Genomic DNA, 14,690 nt, shown 5'->3' on the forward strand with positions numbered 1-14,690 from the left:
TGAACTTGAAGGTGCATGGGAAGATCGTGGACCAAAGAAGAGGAGCCACAGCGTCAGGCTAAAGGTCATCTCTTTGCCTTTGAAAGCCAGCTAAGCAGAGGCCCCAAGCGGACCTTTGCAAAAAGAGCAGAAGCCAAGGATGCTAATGATAATCTTTCCTGAAGAGGGGTTATTCGTATCCAATTTAGGACTCGAGATGCTGAAAGTGGCCACTAAGAAATAGTTAATAGGGTATTAATCAAATATATTAGCAGGAGAGCCTTAGTTGTTCACAGTGGAAAAAACAGAGTGAAGGGGAAAGAGATCTGACTCCTGTGTTGAAAATGAAAGACCTACACGTTCACGCTGGCCACTCGTTGTGGTTTCTTTGTGACGGTTCTTTTGGTGGGTGTTTCTGTGGCCCTTGACCATGATTGCTATCCTAACACATGGATGCTCTTCTCTCCTGAAGCCAAAAGATGACATATACCCTCTGCTTCACCCAACTATGCACTGCTGGACTCCCTCAAGCGACCTGTACGTTGGGTGTGAAGAGGGCCATCTTCTGATGATTAACACAGAGACCTTGAAAGTGACCGTGCTCCAGAAGGCGGAAGACTTTCCAGTACCGGGTAAGAAACTGCTCTGCCTCAGAGTCCTGAAGTAAGCTGTGGGGTTAGCTTTGCATATCCTTCAATATGGTGGTTTGAGGGTCCCTGATTTCCCCCTTTCTTAGAGACATCCTGGGGCCTCCTTAAATTTGATTCTCTCTATTTCTTAAAGAATTATTTATTTATTATATATAAGTACACTGTAACTATCTTCAGACACACCAGAAGAGGGCATCAGCTCTCATTACAGATGGTTGTGAATCACTATGTGGCTGCTGGGATTTGAACTCAGGGCCTCTGGAAGAACAGTCAGTGCTCTTTACTGAGCCACCTCAAGTTTGATTCTCTATTAGCAAGTCCTGTGGATACTCACTGCTTACTAAGAGTTCATCTGCTTCTAGTGTTAGGATACCCGAAGATACCACTTTATATAGTCATGTCATAAAATCCTTGGGACACCCCAAGAAGATACACCTGTAGCTCCACAACACGCGAGATTTACAGAACATCCTCATCTCCATGAGCCAGTAAAATGTCTCGGCAAGTTGGGGTGCATGCCAGCAAGCCACACCAATCCAGGCTTAATCCCCATGGGTGGAGAGAGAAAACCTTCTCCTGCAAGATGTCCTCTGATTTCCACATACAAACTGTAGCACAAGTACCCTCCCCTCCCACCACACACAATCTCAAAACAAACAGACTCCGATTCCTGGGAGCTGTGGGGCTGACACCAGAGTCCCGGGAATAAAGCCTTCGACTCCCAAGTTCTGATCTCCGCTCCGCTAACCTCCTCTGTTCCGCTTAGTCAACTAATCATGTCCCTTTCCGTCCCCATCCCTTTCCAGACACCTTTCTGGGACAGCTACCTCTTTTAGTGTGCTATGCCGCAAGCCTCTTATATGTCATTTATTTCAAGGACGAGCTTATCAGCTCTCCCTTATATCCAGTATCCATTCTTGTTCCATCAGACATGGCCAGTGTAAGGCCCGGACCACAGGAACCCACCCTCGCCCGAGTATGGGCTCTGAAGAGGGGGCTTCTCCAGGGCCAGCTACTCAAGCCTGCGCCCTAAACTCCCCAGGTCGTCTTTTCACACGTGGAACTTTGCAGCAAACCTAGCCCCTTCTGACGACAATCTACATCCAGTCCAAAGCAAGCAGCTGGCTACCATCAAATTGCTCATGCGTACCGTCCAACTCAGGGTCTCTTCTGTCTTGAGGTCCCACCCCCTGCCTCTGCCGTCATTTCCCATCAGCCCCAGAGTGAGTCTTTGCTGAGCTGTGTTTCTTCCTGGTGGTTGGTTCAGAGACTTGGCTCATTGTCTTCTCTTCCTGCCCATCCCACCCAGGGCCTGGCTCACGTCACTCCCTCTTGCAGATCTTCACAACTTCAGTATCTTTCACGGAGTCCCTCGCCCAATCTCAGGCTCTCACTTCCTTGGCAAAGCTTTCCCCGACACTCTTCCATGTTACCGCTGGCCCTCCAGCCCTGTTCCTCTCAGCCAAGAATCTACAGTGCTGTTACCTCAGCCGAGAATCCACAGTGCTGTTACCTGGACGCTTTCCAAGAGCAAACCTCTATCAACTCATTCTGTCAAGACCTTCACTTGAACATGTTAAAACTTGTCTATGGTTCCTGTGCTCCCTCGCTGCCTTCTAAGGTTACCTTTGTGAGGAATGTCCATTTCTTTCTTGTCCCCTTCTGTGTGGACCCTCGCCCAGCCCCACCTCGACCTTCAGATGCATTAGGTGCCCACACTGGGACACCCAGCCGCGACTCAGCAGGAGCCTCACCCTGTCCTAGCACAATGACTCCAAGCCTCTCTCTTGGTCATCAGATGAGGTCGCTTTATTGTTTAACTTTGTTTAATCCCATTACAGAACCGAGTGGCCACAGCTGAGCTTAATCACGTTGTCTTAAGCACAATTCACAACTTCTTTTCTGTATACTTTTTTTTTTTTTTGCAGTGTATTATAAATGCTTTTAAGTATGCATTTATCAGTTGGGTGTGGTGGCACAGGAGTCTGTAATCACAGTTCTCAGGAGGCTGAGGCAGGTGGATTATGTGTTTGAAACCAGCCTGAACTACACCCCCTCCCCCCCCCCCACACACACACTTACTGAAGACAAATACATATTTTTCAAGTGCCATTATAATGTGAAAGGGACTGGCCAAGGAATAACAGAGATAACCTATATAATAACAAGGACAATGTCACATAATTTCCATCCTCTAGGGACGTTAATGTTATTAAATACAAGTTGACAAATAGCCTCAGTCAGGGGTCTGAGAGTGTAAAGACATCTAAGTGGGAATATAGATCTATCAGAATTATGATTGTGCAGATTAATTTAGCCACGGTTTGGGAAGGGAGGTCTTGGAAATAGGTGCAAGCAGCACCTCCTCCAGGCCTGGACTCTCACTACTCCAGTAGCAGCTGTACTGCAGTGGGGACTGCTGGGCAGTGACATAAGAAAAGGATGTATTTCCCAGATGCCAACATCAGATGTGTTCTGCGCAGCAGACAAACATTCCGATGGGTACCATCCGAGCCCGTGTAGTTACCGGATTTCCCTACACAAACTGGTAAAATGGTTCTGTTATTTCCTCCCCAAAGACAATGTCTTAGTAATTGCAAACGACGTGTGGGATTACTTTTCTACTGCACTTCATTTGATAAAGATTTATGTGCCATATGATATAGATTATATACGTCTATAAAATGCATACATCTTAAGTACCCAGCCCAGGGGTAGTACAGCTTTGACACCAACCCTTTCTGGTCTCTGAACACAGAAGTGCAGTTTCTGCGTAGGTCCATAACGTGAGTCCACGCCCGGTGCTCTAGACCTCCGGTGCAGCCGGCCTCTCTTTAAGGTGACTCATCCCAGGCCCAGCTCTTGCTGCTCCGTGTGTCCTGCGTTGCTGCTTTTTCTTTACGTGGTCGCCTACTTTCTCTTGTTTGTTCTTTCCCCAAAGATGGAGGCCAGCTTATCAACCCGCTCACACTGGCGTACCAAAAGGACGGCATCCTCGCTTCTGGAATTGTAACGTATTCTATTCCTCAGAATCCCTCACTTCATAAAAAAAAAGAAAAGCAGCACCCCCCCCACCCCTCCACCCCACTCCCCGCTGCCAGTTATATTTATGAGCCATTTTCTTTCACGTCTGGTTCTTTCAGATTAGCAATTGAAGTTTAAGTTTCCTTGTTGAAAGTTATGATAAAAAGTTTAATAGGGAAACTTTCCATTACATGCAAAAAACAAAACTAAAAAACAAACAAACAAAAAAACAGATAATGAACGATCGTGTCTGTGTTGTTGAAAATGAACAAAAGTGGGCTTTGGAAACTTGCTGCTGCCCCTCCTACCCAGGGTGTAAACAGGCACGTATCTGCAGCCCTGTGCCCGTTTCTACAATAACGAATTAGGTTGTCAGAAATGAGCTTGGGTCTTTTGTCTGTGGGAGCCGATAGTGAAATCCAGTGTCATCCATTCATCTCCATCTGCTTGAACAGCTGGGGTGAGCCGCAGGTCGTACCAGGCGCCATGCAAAGTGTATGACTAACCCTCACAGCTTTGTCAGGTAGAAATCTGATGCACTCCCCAGACCTGGGAAAGTATCATGTCTCGTGTGTCACTGTGTGACTCGCAGTCACTGGAAAGTGAGCCTGGGACATCACACCCCTGGGACTACGCCTTTATCCTCTGAAACACACGTTTCCAGGAAGTTCTAAATGGGGGCAGACCACGTGTCTCCACGTGGTTGTGATCCGTGCCATCGAGGTTAAGATTGGTGACAGCATTACATCAAAACCTCAGGTCTAGGTGAAGCTGTCCCCAGTTCACTGTCAGCATCGTCTGTCAGCCTCACTGACAGTGGCCTCCCTGAGGCCAGAGAGGCAGTGACATCAGACTGAAAGATTCCAGCATTAGGATGAACGTGGTTCTGCCAAGCAGAAGCTACCATGAGCCTCCAGGCTCACCCTCCACTTGTATTTTTCCTTCCTGGAGTTTTCAAGAGAAAAGCAGCCCCCGCTCATGTCCTACATTGAGTCTGCATTCTTGACCTTTGAGATCCGAATCTGTGCTGGTGAGGGATAGAGAACGGTCAGGAGCTTGGGGACAGCACCTTGCCAGGTGAAGTCGCATCTCTTAAATGCCTAGCTTAGTTCCAGTAGGGTTCCACAGAGCAAATGATGACTGCCTTCCCCGCCCCCACCCCCACCACCCCCACCACCCCCACCCCGAGCCTCTTAACTATTGTAGAATACCTGCCGTGAGTCAGTAAAGATGGGCTGGCCAACTGGATGCTGATAAATAGACTTAATCAAATGAATCTCAAGAGGAATTTGAGCTACTTCTACAACACTAGCACTGTATCAGGGGTTGGAGAAGAGAATGCAATATAAATAAAAAGCCCAACTCTAGTTTCACATAGATGATTTTAAAAAGTACGTAGTAGTGATTTAAAAGTACACTGAGGACTAATACCCTTTTAATTTTTTAAATATTATTTATCTAATGTATAATGTGTACACTGTAGCTGTCTTCAGACACACCAGAAGAGGGCATCGGATCCCATTCCAGATGGTCATGAGCCACCATGTGGTTGCTGGGAACTGAACTCAGGACCTCTGGAAGAGCAGTCAGTGCCCTTAACCACTGAGCCATCTCTCCAGCCCACTAATGCTCTTATAAATGAGGGCAGTTAACACTCAAGCCATACAAACCCTGACTCCTTGGTCCTGTCTTCTGCATAATGAAGCACAGGATAAAAAGCAGACTGAGTTAAAGGTAACAGTGCGTCCTAGATGTAGGCAGATGCAGCTCTCACACAGAGCCAGGCAGCAGTCCAGGAATCTGGACTTATTTGATGTCAAAAGTGGTCTACATTTTGGCAAACACTGACTTTGTGTCCCTCTCGCTGTGTTCCATCTTCAGGATGGTGTGATATACTCGTTCATCATCAAAGAAACAAAGTACCAAGTGAAGACATTTCTTGAGTTTGATGGGCCAGTGACACATCTGGTGTTCTCCCCTAGTTACAAAATGTTGCTGATTCAAACAGACAAGGTACATTAGATATCGATTTCTTGGTGCACGATCTTCAGACACCGGCAGTGCATGATGGGAAAAAAGGAAAAGTGTGTGTGTGTGTGTGTGTGTGTGTGTGTATTTAATGATTCTCTTCACATTAGTACTCTCTCTGCTGCACATGGAAAGCACCTTGAACAAATGCTCAGACTACAAATACACACCAACAGAGGAGAGTGTGAGCTTGAATCCAGGGCCCTCCATGCCCCACCGGAGAGCATGCCTTCCGTGTCTCTTGGCTCTGTTTCACCTTTGTGGCCTCTATTTCCTTGCCACTTTTCCCTTCTGGTATTTATAGCCTTCTACTACTCTTGCTTATATTTCTGGCCTATTGGTAACTTTGGAAGAAAGTCACCAAGTATAAAATAAAAATGTTCTGAAGTAAATGTGGTGGATTAACTTGGTCACCCATCTACCTGCATCAGCCAGTCTGGTCAGAAGTCTGAGCTCTGATTGGCCAGGCCAATCAGATATCTACCTTTGCAGTTTGGTTCTACTCAGCCCACCCAGAGAGCAGTTCTGTACAAAAAGAAGGCTGAAGAATCAATGTATAATTAAATGAATGACCCTCCGAGCTATATAGTTAGAAAGACCCCTGGTTACTAAAATGACTCTCAGATGTCAAAATTAGCAGTCATTTTATTGTTAAGGCAAGGACACTGGACTGGTTGCAAGTAGAGCTAAATATTTTGGTGTTATATATGGAAAGACTTAAGTTTCTAGTAATTACCAAAAGTCCAAACAATGGTACTTTGTTTTATAAATAAATGGGAAAACTAAAAATATCTGTTACAAAGCAGAAAATATTTTTTGAAAGTATCCTAACAGAAAAAGAAAACAGCCAAACAAAACTACTAAAACACACACACACACACACACACTAAGTGAGCGTACCTGGGGGCTGGCGAGGGGGCTCATAATTAAGAGCACCCGTTGCTCTTCCAGAAGGCTCACAGTGGATTCCTGACACACACACACAGCAGCTCACAACCATCTGTAACCCCAGTTCCCGGTCGTCAGATCTCTCTTCTGTCCTCCACAAACATCAGGCGTGCATGTGGCACATGGACATATATGTAGGCAAAACACTCACGCACATGAAATAAAAATGGCACCAGCCACTCAAGCAGTGCACATACATGTATGCAGGCAAAACACCGACGTTTTAAAATGGTGACAAAGTTAAATGAACATACTTGACATGGAAGATAGATGAAGAAGTTATTGGGAATGCTGCCGAGAAAATCAGAGTGGAAGAAAAGGCAGAAGGAAGGATGAGAGGTGTGAATCACGCACTAAAGAACCTAGCATGTCGGACTGAAGTCCTAGAGAGGAGAGAGGTGGGCAGAGGCAAGGCAAGGATTCAGAGGTTACCAACTCACAGAACTGACTAAGCAAAGAGTTTGCAGATTTAGGAGATAGAGTAAGTCCCAGGGAAGCCGCCTGGCACCCCCGCTTAGAGTTCCCAAGTCTAAGAACCCTTTGAAAAACAGACAGAGCCTCTCTAAGAAGTGACGTGAGTTAAGACAGAAAAAAATCACTCCGAATACATGTTCAGACATTCTTAACACTGATGTGTAGCAGCAGCAAGCTGTTACCAGAGAAAACTCCTTAGAAATGGACTTTGGGAGGGACCGGGGAAAAGATCTCAACTAGAAGGTCGGGGAAAAAAAATAAAAAAGTTCAAAGAAGCAAGTCATTTGCTGTGACAGCCATCTGAAGCCTCAAGGTCTAAGGAGATGACAGCAATGGGTGACCATGTGTATCATTCAGGCGTGAACGGGAAGGAATCTAGTGGTGCTCTACAGATGTTAGAGGAATACATCCTTATGGTAAAAATCATACAGAAATAAAATCCTTTGTCTTCAGATGACAGAATATGAAATTTACCAGAATGTGACCATGTAAAACATATAGATGCCTAATAACATATATATGTACATATATACACATATATACATATAAACATGTGCACATATGCACATATACATATTATATATGTACACATATACACATACACGTATGCATGGTGGAATGACTAGGAAGAAGAGAGCTGCAGCATTCACGGGACATTTTAATAGGCTTCTCTACATGTATGAAGGAATGGACAGTGTATGTTTGGCACATTGGCCGAAACAAACTTAGCGTTTATCTCAACCACTCAGAGCCCACGATGGCCTCTCATTTGGAGTAAAAGCCCAAACCACGGTGCTCTCAACGACCCTTCCCAGCACAGGTCCTGTATCCCACCCCTGGCTGTCTCCTACATGCTTGTCTCTTGCTGTATGTGCTGATTGGTCGAGTCTTTCCCTCACTTAAATTAATAGATAAGATTTCTATATTTTAAGGTCCTCTAGGACCTGTCTAAGTCTGTGGTTTCCCATCACTTGGTCACAAACAGTGTGTTACACACAATGGTCATTAGACAAGTATTTGCTGACTTAACGGCACTTGCAATGATTGTTTCCTTCCTCTGTTTTGTGGTCTCTTTAGGGGTCTGTTTATATCTACACATTTGGTGCAGAGTCGCCTCTGGATAAACTCCTCGATGCCTGTGATGGGAAAGTCCAGGCCGTCAGCTTTATCTCACCTGGAACCAAACACTTCCTGGTAAGCGACGTGTACCCGGACGCAATAGGATCAAAGTGCCTGCGTTTCACGGTTCAAATCCCTGTCCATATCTAACTGGATAGATTTAGGCCAACCTTTGAAAAGCCAAGTTTTTCAAAATCATTTCAATGAAAGAGATATTCTGAAAGGCCTGTATCACAGAGGTTAGATTAATAATAACAGTCCAACGATGGAAGCTCCAGGCCCAGATGGGCTATCTGGTGAATTCTGCTAAACATTTAAGAAAAAAAATACCAATTTTTCACAATACCATTTTAAATTTAGAAGCAGAAGGAATCCTTCCCAGCTCTTTCTCTGGTGCTTTTTCTCTGAGCTAAGTTAGACAAAACCCAAAAAAGGAAACTGCAAATCAGCGTCTCCCCTGACACAGACACACACCCTCCATTAAATACTAGCAATGCATAAGAACAATTACACACCTTAACCCAGCGTGATTTATTTCAGGTATGCAATACTGAAACATTGACCCCACATGAACCAGTCAACTAATGTAATCCATATTACAACTCAGCAACATCTGTTACCGTCTTATAATAAAAATATTCCACCGGGCAGTACGCCTTTAATCCCAGCACTTGGGAGGCAGAGGCAGGAGAATTTCTGCGTTCAAGGCCAACCTGGTCTACAGAGTTCCAGGACAGCCAGAGCTACATAGAAAAACCCTGTCTTGAAAAATCAAAATAATAATAATAATAATGATGATGATGATGATGATAATCCAAACATAGAGTAGAGCTGCTCACCATAGATGGAATGTCTACAAAATCCTAATTCCTAATCAATATCACACTGGAAGGCTGAGCTCATACAATAAGTTTGTTTTTGTTTGTTCATTTTTGTTTGGTTTGGTTTTGTTTTGTTGTAAAAAGTATTACAACAGAAAGAAACAAAATAGCCTCTGTTCTCAAGTGACAAAACTGCCATCAGAAAAATAAATCACTAGCTGGGCGGTGGTGGCGCCCGCCTGTAATCCCAGCACCCTGGGAGGCAGAGGCAGGCGGATTTCTGAGTTCGAGGCCAGCCTGGTCTCCAGGGCTATACAGAGAAACCCTGTCTGGGGGGGGGGGGGGGAACCAAATCCAAAAAAAAAAAAAAAAACCAACTAAATAAATAAATAAATAAATCACAAACAATCGAATCAGCAAACACCCCTAGTGTTAGATGTCCACCTCAAAGCTGTAGGAGAAACGGTTAAACACACAAAGATGAATTGTTTTCTTACATTGCCAGTAGTGAGCAATTATAATTTGAAATTAAAAACACAATACTGCTTATGGTCACACCAGTAAAATGAACTAGGTGTACATCTAAAGAAAGAGAGGTAGGCGTTCTCTGGGAAAAGCCACAAAACCCGGGGAAAGAACTAAAATGTTTTATTCTTTCCTCCCCTCACCAAAAAAGTTTTTATTGACACAATTACATGTTAAATCACAAAATAGTTCACTTTTCTTTCAAGCTGAGGTTTCTCTCTGTAGACAAGGCTTGAACTCTGACATCTGTCTGCCTCTGCCTCCAAGTGCTGATATTAAATGCTGCCTAGCTAAATGTTAGCCAAAAACTTCTGCTAACCTCCAGGGTGGGTTCTTTACTGCATTTTTCCAACCAACCATAGACCAAGTCATAGATGATGGCCCCTTTACATGGCCCTTAGGGAAAAAAAAGGACTTAGCAATGCTACAACTGCCTGGAGACATCTTTAATTCTTTTTTTTTTTTTTTTAATTATTTAGCGGGGCGGTGGTGGCGCATGCCTTTAATCCCAGCATTTGGGATGCAAAGGCAGGCAGATTTCTGAGTTTGAGGCCAGCCTGGTCTACAGAGTGAGTTCTAGGACAGCCAGGGCTACACAGAGAAACCTTGTCTAGAGAAATCAAAAATAAATAAATAAATAAATAATTAAAAAAAGAATTATTTATTTTATGTGTATGAGTATACTGTAGCTGTTGTATTCAGACACACTGGGAGAAGGAGTCAGGTCCCATTATAGATGGTTGTGAGCTACCATGTGTTTGCTGGGAATTGAACTCAGGACTTCTAGAAGAGCAGTCAGAGCTCTTAACCACTGAGCCATCTCTCCAGCCTTCAGTTTTAATTCTTAAGTAATCTCAGTTTACAAAGAGCCCAGGCGTGTTTAAATCTGACCCCAGGCTCTGCAGCACTGAGGTTATCTTCCATACACTCTTCCTCCCTCATGACCTCCAAGACCTGCGTCAACATCCACTGGGAAAGGGACCCGGAGGTTTAAGTGACACGGATAATACGCGGCAGCTTTGATAAGATGTCACCTCTTCGGAAACTGAGTTACAGACTTAGTCTACGTCCAGCCAAAATATCAATGTTATTTTTGCAAAAAAAAAAATGATTATAGAATTTGCATGGCAACGCAAAACCAATATCCGACTGACAGAAGCATCAGAGAGGTGCTGAGAAATCAATACAGTTGACCAGACGCTGCAATAATAAAGACTGGTGTTGGCAAAAGAATAAAATGATAGATAAATGCAATAGGAAACAGAGCCCAAGATAAACCCACAGGAATATAATCAAATGATCCTTTAGGCTTTTAAACTTTCTTTTGAGAAAGGGTCTTGCTGAGCTGCCTAGGTTAGCCTTGAACTTACAGACTTCATTCCTTCCCCAAAGTGGTGGGATTCTAGGTAAGTGCTACCTCCGTGCCTAACACAGGAAGCGGACATGTGACAAAGTAGCAAAGGCAATTTGGTGAGAGTACTATCTTCATCAATCGGTGCTGGAACACCCAATTCCTGTGTGCGTGTGACTTCCACACCAGCGCCCACCGTGGCAGGTGCAGACTCAGGCACACACACACAAATAGAAACTAAATATTTTGAACCTGGTTGCAGATCGTATACATTGCCCCCCCCCCCAAATCAAAACCAATTGTAGACAAATGTAAAAATAAAATTATATAGTTATTAAAAGATGATGATAAAATCCAAGTAACCTTGGGCTTGATGGCAAACTCTTTCTTTTTTAAAAAGATTTATTTATTATATGTAAGTACACTGTAGCTGTCTTCATACACTCCAGAAGAGGGTGTCAGATCTCTTATGGATGGTTGTGAGCCACCATGTGGTTACTGGGATTTGAACTCAGGACTTTTAGAAGAGCAGTCGGTGCTCTTAACCACTGAGCAGTCTATCCAGCAAACTCTTTAACTCCAGTACCAAATACAGCCTGCAGAGGGATAAATCAGCGGGTTGCATTTGACTGGAACGTCTGCTCTGTGAACACCGTCCAGAGTAGGAAGCCCTAGGCACATCTCTACTAAGAGAAGGAAAAGGGTTGGAAACCACAGACTGAAGGAACAGAAGACATCTCTGCAGCAGGTGTAACTGACAGAGGGCAGGGGACCCAGATCTGCAGAAAGCACGAGGGATTCAAGAATAAGAGAGTGTACAATCTCGAGAGCTCGTGAATAAGGGGGGAAAGTATGAACAGACTCCACAGAAAGAAGGCACACGGACAGAAAATAAGTATATGAAAAGATGCTGGAAACATCTGTCCTTGGGAGACTGTGGCAACAAGAGGCCACCGCCTATTAGAGTGTCTCAAATCTAAAGTGCTGGCAAGGACGGCGGCTGCTGAAGCGCTCTTTTATTGAACAGAGGTACCGACAATTTGGAAGATGGTTGTCGGCTTCTTTTAAAACTAAACAGGCACCAACCATAGGCTCTGGCGGTTATATTCCTTAGTATTTATCCAAATGGACTGAAAACATAACGGCATCCAAAAGTGAGCTGCACGTGAATGTTTACAGCAGCATTGTGGCGCAGTCGCACAATGCGCCCTTACTCGGTAATAAAAAAAGAAATAAAGCTGTCAGGCCACCACAAGACTCGGACATAGCGGACGGACATAGCGCTAAGCCAGGGTGGAAAAGCCTGCGTGCTGTGTGAATCTAACAGGACATTCCGGAGGACGCAAAGCCATGGGGCCAGTAAAACAGATCTGTGGTTGGCGGGGATGGGGGGGTGGGGTGGGGGTGGGGGACAAGAGATCCTTAAGGCAGAGAAACTGCGCATGCGTGTCATTACAAACTCATCAAATCTGTCAGAAGGAGCAACAGAAAGATGGAAGGAGCCCTGATGCAAAATACAGACTCCAGCCAGTTACTGTGTCAGTGTGGACTTAGACGCTGTAGCCCCTGTCCAGGTCTGATGCAAGCGGCTAACAGAGGAGATCTGGGGGAGGTGAAGTGGGAGGGGGGGAGGGGAGGAGGGGTCAGGATACTGCACTTTCTGCTCAAAACGAATATAGTCCTAAAAATATTCTAAAAGTAAAATGATTTTAAAATAGCAATATATAATTTCCTGTTTCTCAGCTTCGTCATTATCATTAGGCAACAATCCCATTGAATTTCTAGGGGCTTTTTCTTTGAAGTATGACTGTGAGGACAGAGTGTTCATTTGTGTGTGTGTGTGGGGGGCTGTTTTCCCTGCATGTATGATTGTACACACCTACATGCCTGGTACATGCAGAAGTCAAAGAGTGAAACAAATTCCTTGGAACTGGAGTGCGGAGGATTGTAAACTGCCCGTGAACGCTGGGAAACACACCGCAGTCCTCCGGAAGGGCAGTCGGTGCTCTGACCTACTGAGCCGCAGGGCTAGACCCTCGCTTCAGGTCCTAACCTAGTTATTATGTTATTTAAATCCTATTGAAGGTAATTCATTTTATTTCTTAGTTTTTGGTTGGTTGTTTAATTTGGGGTTTTGTTGTTAGGTTCTTTTGTTTTTGTTTGTTTGATGTTTTTTTGTTTTAGTTTGTTTTTTGTGTTTGTTTTGTTTTGTTTTGAGACAGGGTATCCTCTGTGTAGCCCTCGCTGTCTGGAACTGTTGCTATAGAACAGGCTAGCCCTAAACTCAAGAAGATCTGTCTCTGACTCCCAAATGCTAAGATTAAAGGCATGTGCTACCACTGCCTGGCTATTTTTTACATCTTTATTATTTATTACGCATTTAGTGTGTGTGTGAGAGAGAGGAGAGAGAGAGAGAGAGAGAGAGAGGCATTAACTTGGTGAAGTTGGTTCTCCTTATCTACCATGTGGGTACCTGGATCAAATTCAGGTCACCAGGCTTGGCATCAAGTGCCTTTACCCACTGAATATATCTATACTTTGTAGTCCTGACTGGTAGGGAACTCAGCATATAGACCAGGCTGGCTTCAAACTCACAGTGATCCTCATCTTCTGCCTCCTAAGTGCTGAAGATAATTGTTTTTAAAAAAAAAAAACAGAGAAAGAGCCCAAGTAGGATAGTCTGTGCCTGTAACCCTAGCGCAATTAATCCTTCCACAATGTAATACTGCAGAAAATAAGAGCCAGTGTTGAATTTATAAATGATTAACAACCTATGGAAAGAGGGTATCTTTTAACTGACCGCCAGGTGAACACACTAGACAATCGGCACGCGCTCCCATAGCAGTCTAACTGTCCATTCCTCCCACAGACGCTCACAAGCTCCGGGGAAGTTTCCGTTTTATCAATAGAAGACTGCAATTGTACAGGCAGGATTTTCCTGAAGACTCAAGTAAGTGTGCCTGATGAATCCATGCTTAAACTATCTATTCTACCTCGGCTCGCCTTTCAGTGCCCACATCTTTGGAAATCCTCCCTGCTGCGTCGGTTCACATACAGAGGGAGTTTAAGAGTCTCTGATTTAGTCTTACACACACACACACACACACACACACCCGTCACAGTGCCAAGCTCACACCAGGGTACCAGAGAAGGGAATCAGATATCAGATGCCTCCAAGAGTATCTCCTAATGGATCAATCCCTGTGAATAAGAGCACAGTCAATGCTACTCCGCAAAAGCTCATCCCTGAAAGAGGGGTCGCAGTCATCCCTCTGAGCCCTAGGAATACTGGGTCAGGGGTATCCAAGGCTTTCATAGAAGGACAGCATCTGCGTGCTAGCTGACAAACACCCACAACATCTTTCTCAATATGCCATTGCTTCTGCATAATCCACAATACATTATGCATAAAATAATGTAAAAAGAAATGTAAAAACCTAAATAGTAATAGTGCTGGATTTCTATTTCCTTTGCATCCTAGGAGGTAAGGAAATTCTAGTCCTTCTCTCTTACAAATTAAAACTCTCAGTCATTAAATACTCACACCAATTATATAAGACACAATACTAAGCAAGTACCGTACCATGTAATATTACCAGTTGCAATTACAAGTCCCCTCCCTGAAAAGTAGCGATATAAAGTCTTGTCTAAAAGGCCACAAGACTATGACACCACATTATCTGTATGACAAAGGCGTGTACATCAATTTCTATTAGAATTTTTGGAACTAAAGGGCCATTACACACCCATCAGAGATCAGGTCTCCTTTTG

At 44.2% G+C, this 14,690-nt stretch overlaps 1 protein-coding gene across 1 annotated transcript in view; it reads left to right on the forward strand.

Moving 5' to 3' along the window:
- Cfap43 (cilia and flagella associated protein 43) overlaps positions 1 to 14,690 on the forward strand; it is an 89,025-nt gene that overhangs the window by 16,506 nt on the left and 57,829 nt on the right. The window contains exons 6-10 of the mRNA XM_052183964.1: positions 452 to 611; positions 3,571 to 3,638; positions 5,535 to 5,666; positions 8,181 to 8,297; positions 13,789 to 13,869. Coding sequence (XP_052039924.1) covers positions 452 to 611; positions 3,571 to 3,638; positions 5,535 to 5,666; positions 8,181 to 8,297; positions 13,789 to 13,869 — 558 coding nt within the window. The remainder of the gene's footprint in view (positions 1 to 451; positions 612 to 3,570; positions 3,639 to 5,534; positions 5,667 to 8,180; positions 8,298 to 13,788; positions 13,870 to 14,690) is intronic.

This window comes from Apodemus sylvaticus, chromosome 1 (genome assembly GCF_947179515.1).
Source record: "Apodemus sylvaticus chromosome 1, mApoSyl1.1, whole genome shotgun sequence".
In the NCBI taxonomy this organism is placed as follows: domain Eukaryota; kingdom Metazoa; phylum Chordata; class Mammalia; order Rodentia; family Muridae; genus Apodemus; species Apodemus sylvaticus.